The 7,312-nt window shown below is 34.3% G+C and overlaps 1 protein-coding gene across 3 annotated transcripts in view; it reads right to left on the reverse strand.

Moving 5' to 3' along the window:
• Positions 1-1,418: 1,418 nt before the first annotated feature.
• PBK (PDZ binding kinase) overlaps positions 1,419-7,312 on the reverse strand; it is a 52,143-nt gene continuing 46,249 nt past the window's right edge. Inside the window, exons 7-8 of one of the 3 annotated variants that reach the window (XM_017540422.2) lie at positions 2,533-2,712; positions 1,419-2,027 (exon numbers count right to left, since the gene is read on the reverse strand). In XM_017540422.2, the coding sequence (XP_017395911.1) occupies positions 1,831-2,027; positions 2,533-2,712 (377 nt within the window). In that variant the 3' untranslated portion in view covers positions 1,419-1,830. Of the gene's footprint in view, positions 2,031-2,527; positions 2,713-7,312 lie in introns of all 3 variants that reach the window. The other 2 variants (XM_017540424.2, XM_037742676.1) reach the window with 2 other exon arrangements.

Genomic DNA, 7,312 nt, shown 5'->3' on the forward strand with positions numbered 1-7,312 from the left:
ATTTCTAAGTCCTTGAGGAATGGCCACTGTCTTCCACAATGGTTGAACTAATTTACACTCCCACCAGCAGTGTAAGTGTTCTTATTTCTCTACATCCTCTCCAGCATGTTGTCTCTAGATTTTTTAATGATCAGCATTCTAACTGGTGTGAGATGGTATCTCAATGTACTTTTGATTTGCATTTCTCTAATGACCAGTGATGATGAGCATTTTTTCATGTTTGTTGGCCTTATGTATGTCTTTTGTAAAGTGTTTGTTCATATGCTTCGCCCACTTTTGAATGGACTTCTTTGTTTTTTTCTTGTAAATCTGTTTTAGTTCTTTGTGGATTCTGGATATCAGCCCTTTGTCAGATGGGTAGACTGCAAAAATTTTTTCCCATTGTGTTGGTTGCCAATTCACTCTAATGACTGTTTCTTTTGCCGTGAGGAAGCTTTGGAGTTTGATTAGGTCCCATTTGTCTGTTTTGGCTTTTGTTGCCAATGCTTTTGGTATTTTGGTCATGAAGTCTTTGCCTATGCCTATGTCCTGAATGGTTTTGCCTGGATTTTCTTCTAGGGTTTTTATGGTGTTAGGTCTTATGTTTAAGACTTTAATACGTCTGGAGTTAATTTTAGTGTAAGGTGTCAGGAAGGGGTCCAGTTTCTGCTTTCTGCACATGGCTAGACAGTTTCGCCAACACCATTTATTAAACAGGGAATCCTTTCCCCATTGTTTTTGTCAGGTTTGTCAAAGATCAGATGGTTGTAGATGTGTGGTGTTGCCTCCGAGGCCTCTGTTCTGTTCCATTGGTCTGTATCTCTGTTTGGTACATGCTGTTTTGATTACTGCAGCCTTTACTAGTTTGAAGTCTGGTAGTGTGATGCCTCCAGCATTTCTAGGCATTTTTAAAGTTGAGAGTGCAGTTGTTCCTAATGTTTCTAAGAACCCCATGTCCGTAATTTTAAAAATTCTGTCTACACCCAAATCTAGGTATACCACATACATTCAGTAATTTGGAAAATTCCCAGGGGACAGAAACTACTGATCCAAAATAAGGCCAAGAGAGGGAAGGAAGCCTACTCACGTGCAGTCAACAAGTTTAATGACAGTACTGTACTCAAATCAATTAAGGATAAAATAATGCTGAGACAGTTTCTGGTACTCAAAGTGTCCTTTATTGTCTATCATCCTATTTGAGTTTTATTGTTTTTACAGAATTAATTGGGAAATACTTAAGGTACAAATTAATAAATTTAAAAAAACATCTTAGTATAGAAATCTTAAAAATCTATAAAAATCTTAGTACAGAAAATACATTTAATAAACTAAAGCAAAAACCAAAGATCTGTGATAACCAGAGTCCAAAGTATCCAAGGAGCTACTCTTTGAGCCATATTCTCCTCGGTTTCCAGGTTCAAAGTTTTAAAATATAACAATTTTAAAATATAACAAATACAGACTTTATTTTGTACTGTACAAAGTGCTAATTTTGGTAGATCCATTAAAACAGAATATTTAAAAAAGATCATTAATAAAAGTAATGATCACTAAAATTAATGTTATACACAGTTTACCGTATTTTATTGCTAGTGTTTTAATTCTGCATGAGCAACATCAAAGTACTTAAATAGCTAGTTTCTAAAACTTTACAGAAAACCCAGTAGAATTCCACATGCTTATAACAAGTATGAAATATGCTTATATTAGAAATAGTTATCTACATATTAACAAGAAACTGTGGTCCTCAAATATGCCAATTTTAGAGAGTCTAATAACTACTGATAGTAACTATATAAATGTTTTGGAAAAAAGTTACATATAAAAGCCATACTTCAGCTGAGGTGATAACTAGACATCAGTTTCCAGAGCTTCAACAATGTGTGCAGCAGAAGGACGATCTTTAGGGTCTTCATTAGTACATACAGAGAAGAGTTCAATTACTTTCTGGTATGATTCATCTAGTTCTTCCATATTAATAGGTGGCCTAGTTCCCAAAGCTGCATAGTATGCTTCATCATCAAAGTCACTTTCATCAAAAGTTTTATCTTGAAGGAGTTAGAGATTAAAACAATAAAGAAAATCACTTTATGTCGTAGAAAAGCCTAAGAGCTAGCTCACCCTCCTCCTGAAATAAGAATTTATGGTCTAGTATGGTTTCCAGTCAGCCATAAACAGAATGGAACTGTCTTCAATTGTCTTGCCTTCAAGTAGAATGGCTTTAGTTTGGATTTATAGGTTATAGACCCCTACTCCCACCCTTCCTATGACAGCTTTCCAATCTTTTTCTCAGGTAAGGAGAACTTTAAGGTAATTTTTTGCTTCTCTGGACAGCCTCAATTTTTCTCCCTATTCTCAATCTACGTCTCATTTGTGTGAGATTAAACCTTGGTGGTACCAAATCAGTCATCAGCACTAATTAATATATATCTTAGAAATTATGCCACTAAATCATATAACTTGCTCTTTCAAATTTTAAAAGATAAAATGTTATATAAACTAATCTTTAGTATGAAATGAGATTGGAATTTATGTTAGAAATTGTATTCATACCTTCATCATCATCATCATCATTTGAAAGATTAACGTGTGGAATGGATAAAGTCATCATCTCCCACAGAGTAAGGCCAAAGGCAAATATGTCTGCCTTATCAGTAATAACACCATTCTCCTCCAAAGCTTCTTTGGGTTTCCATGGCTCTGTGCCAATGTAGCAAGCCTCAGGGTCAGTCACTGAAACAAGCAAAATGGTTATGAAGGCAGGCGCTAGAAATTACAAAAAGGCAAGCAACCATGATTTGAACAAGTAGTTCACAGGTTAATCAATGTAAGCAGTAAATGTGAAAACACACTTAGTAAGGATTACTTTCTATATTTCAGGTTGGTAAATATTCAAGAAGCTGGTCAGTTGGCAAGTATGTAGAAAAACAGCAATTCTCTTAGTAGTAGCAATATAGAATATGGATGTTGAGAATTACAGACTCGAGCCAGACTGCCCTGCTTGGGTTCAAGAACATGTGCAAACTGTGTGACTTTGAGCAGATCACTTCTAGACTGGAATTTCTTCATTTTGTGAACAATATTAAGCTGAGAGAAGTACCATTTATATACTTCCATGATTGCTACGTCAGAGAAAAGGGAAAGGGACTAATCACACATTGGCTCTTTTTTAAAGCCCAAGAAAGAAATGAGTCCACTCACATTTCCATTGAAATTTTAGTCAACTTGTCAATTTCAATGAAAAAGTCAGCTAGAATTCTGATTAGGATTGGATTGAATCTCTAGGTCAATTTGGTAAGAATTAACATCTTATTAGTATTGAGTCTTCCAATCCACGGTCATTTGTTTTTCCACTGAATTTTCTCAGTGATGCTTTATAGTATTCATTACAGAGGACTTAAGACTTTTTTGGTTATGTTATATTCTGAAATATCTTGGGTTTTGGTACTTGTAAATGGATTTTAAAGATTCCATTTTCAATTATTTACTGGTAATACATAGAAATATTGCTGACTTCGCTTAATCTAATAGTGGTTTTATAGATTCCTTGGGATTTTCTATCTAAACAACATATCAACTGCAAATAGGGACTGTTTCGATTCTTGCATTCTTCATTTCCTTGCCTTATTTCAGTGGCTAGGGCTATTGTACTGTTAAATAGTGGTAAGAGAAGGCATCCTGGCTTGTTCCCTACTACGGTATGATACCTGCAGGTTCTTCTGTAGACAGCCTTTCTCAAGCTAAGATCCCTTCTATTTGTAGTTAGCTGAGAGATTACCTTTTTTTTAATCAAAAATGGATGTTGGATTTTGTCAAACATGTTTTCTGCACGTGATATTGAGATGATACATAGTTTTCAAAATTGTTAATATGGTGATATTGACTGTCCCTAGCTTTCAGGTATAACTGACAGTTGTGTGTTTAAGGTATACAACTTGATGTTTGATGTACATAAACACTGTGACCTGATGGCCACAGTCAAGCTAATTAACATCACTTCATATAGTTATCATTTTCTTATTGTGTGAGAATACTCAACATCTTCTCTCGGCAAATCTCAAGTGTACAGTATTTATTGTTAACAATGGGCACAAAGTTTCCGTTATGCAGGATGAGTAAGTTCTGGTGACCTAAAGTACAGCACAGTTAGGACATTGATTCTGGAATGTTAAACTTTTCCTTCCTGGACTTAGTGTCCTTATGTACCGTTGGACTGAATTTGCTGATACTTTGTTAAGGATTTTGATATCTGTGTTTGTGAATGATATTGAACTATCATTGTTTGTATTCTGGGTACACGGCAGGTAAACATGTTTATGTGTTGATAAGAAATTTTGATACAGGCATGCAGTGCATAATAATCATATCAGGATTGATGGGATGTACCATAATATGTTGGGTTTTCATATTAGAGTTATGCTTACCTCAGAACAAACTGGGCAGTGGTCCCTATTCCTCTATTTTCCGAGCAAGTCTGTATAAAATCAGTGTCATTTCTTCCTTGGATATATGGTGAAAATCAACAGTAAAACATCTGGGTCTTGAGTTTTCTTTGTGGGGATGTTTCTTAATAGACATGCGGCTATTTGGATTTCCTATTCTTATATTAATTTTGGTAAATTGTATTATTGAAAGAAATTGTTCTTTTTATCGAACTTGTCAAATTTATAGCCATAAAGGTGTTAGTAATAGCCTAATTCTTTAAATGTGAGAATTTACAATGATGACCCTTTTTCATTCCTGATATTGGTGACTTCTGTTTTTTCTTGATCAATCTAGATAAAGTTTTATACATTTCATTATCTTTTCAGATAACCACCTTTTGGCTTTAATATTTTATAGTATTTGTTTTTTATTTCATTGATTTAGAATTTTTTTTTTCCAATACAATTTATAACTCTTAAGCCCTGCTTTAGCAATCGCTCGCACATTTTGATATGTTGTATTTTCCTTATTATTCAAAACATTTTCCAATTCCCTTGTCATTTTCTTTGACCCATAGGTTATTTAAATTTGTGTTACTGAATTTCCAAACACTTGGGGTTTCCTTGGGTATCCTGTTTGTGGTTTCTAAGCTAATTCCATTGTGGCCAACCTATATACTCTGATTTCTCTCAGTGTTGCACAGACCTTTATTTCTGCTGTAACTAGGATAAATTCAAACTCTTACAAACTCAAACTCTTAGGCAGTGTTAGAATGTATTATACTAAAAAATGAAAATTTTCAGTATTTGATCACTATAATCTCCATTTTCTCACAAATAAAATAAATCATTTTGAAACAACAGAAGACACAGTGGGGCAGTTTTCTGAAACAGACTTTTCCAGAATGGAAGGTAAGTTCTGTCTTGAGAAGCTCAAGGCAAGGAAGAAACAACTAACATTTATAAAACAAAAAGGAGGACTAAAAAAAGGAAAAGTGAGAATCTAGAAGCCAAGAAATTGAAGATTCCAGGTAAATGCTAATTTGTTCCATTAACATTCTGGAAGGTATGCCTGTTAAGTGAGAACAAAAATACCAGACTAGGAGAGTACCCAGTACCAGCGACAAGAAGGAAAGATGAGTAATGTCTCTGTGGAGCCTTTGTACTTAGTTCTGCTTTGGGCATTAAAATTTAAAAGTCAGTCATGGAGATTACAAGCTCCTTAAAGGCTTTCCCTCATACTATACCTTAGATATAAGAGGGACTTTATGGAATTCATGACAAGAGAAGAGCCTACAGGCATGGCCAAGGTGGGAGTGACTCTGGCAATAAGGACATAAACATTTTTAAAGGTTTTTCTTATTTTAAATACAGATTTCCAAACTGTCATCTGAAAGGTTCTACCACAAGAAACAATTTAACTATCACTGCAAGACTTTTCAATGAAAATTTCTATGATGACTAAATGTCCTAAATCTGCGTTGTCCAATGTGGTAACCATTAACCGAGCACTTGAATTGGGGCTAGGGAGGCTGAGAATAATGTTTTAAATAGTAATGTACATAGCCACATGCAGCTCATAACTACTGTACTGAAAGCTTTGTCACCCTCCCCATAATGATGGCTATGTTCCATAGGTCCTAAAGGGAGAATGACACAGAACATGGCACTAATGGCCATGCAGCTTGAGTAATAAGTCATATCAGTGACTTTTTGAGGTCTATGTTACCACAGTGAAACCTATTCTTACCTCAGTAAAACAGCAGTTAAAACTTCTACTTAGTATATGGGAGGACATGTTAACCTACATTGTTGCTCATACTAGCAATCTTTTTATTTACTAGAAATCTTGTTATCCCTTCAATAATATATTTAAAAGTCAGGCACTATTCTAGGGGTTGAGGATATTTCAGTGAACAAGATATACAAGATTCCCATCTTAGAGCTTACAAGTCTAACGGAGGAATGGGTGATGTTTAACAGACAATTTAAAGTGTTGATAGATTAGTTATCTCATTGTTACTTAGCTTTTAAGAAATTAGAACATTACTTATGTATTTTTCTAATAAACTGACCTTTTTTTCGTTTCTCAACAGTCTCTTCATGATAGAGCTTTTATCTTTTTTTCATTGATTGCTAATAACTCTTAATGCATTAGCAATATTAAGCCTTTATCTTATACATGTTTACCTCAGTTTGTAATGGCTTAAGCTCCCAGCCCCTCTCCAACCCACAGTGATACAGAATTCTTTTTTTAAATGGAGGTACTCACAGCTTTTTAATGATGGTTTCTAGCTTTGGTGTCCTCTTTAAAGTCCTCTCCACACCCAACATTAAAGAAATATTTATCTACCATTTTTTCTATTTTCCCCCCAATTTTCAGAATATGGGGATTAAAGTATAAGGATAGAAGACAGCTGTTTTTTCCTAAAATGTCCAGATAACAACATTCACTAACTACCTATTTTCTCACTAATACAAAAATTCCACCTTTATCAACACAACAAACTCCTGTATTTGGAAACTATTTCCTGACTCATATGTATCACTGCTTTAATTACTGTAGCTTTATAAAACTTTTTATCTGGTCAGGAAGATTCCTCCTCATTCTTTCAGACTTTTCCCAGCTATGTTTGAACATGTATCCTCAAGGAGGAACTTTAGGTTCATTCTGACATGTTCTAAATGTGATCTATTTAAGATTATGTAGAATTTATGTCTGCTTTCTGTTCTTAGGGTTATCTTTTTTTTTCAATTTCAGTTGAATACTCAGTTTCATAAAATGTTTTTGAGTAGTTCTGACCATATCAAATAGTTACACTTCTCATTATTTTCTAAATATACATGGAAACTGATTTCTCTCTTTAGCCAAAAATTATTCAGAAGTGTTTTCTTTTTTTTTTTTTTTT

This window comes from Cebus imitator, unplaced genomic scaffold (assembly GCF_001604975.1).
Source record: "Cebus imitator isolate Cc_AM_T3 unplaced genomic scaffold, Cebus_imitator-1.0 Scaffold125, whole genome shotgun sequence".
In the NCBI taxonomy this organism is placed as follows: domain Eukaryota; kingdom Metazoa; phylum Chordata; class Mammalia; order Primates; family Cebidae; genus Cebus; species Cebus imitator.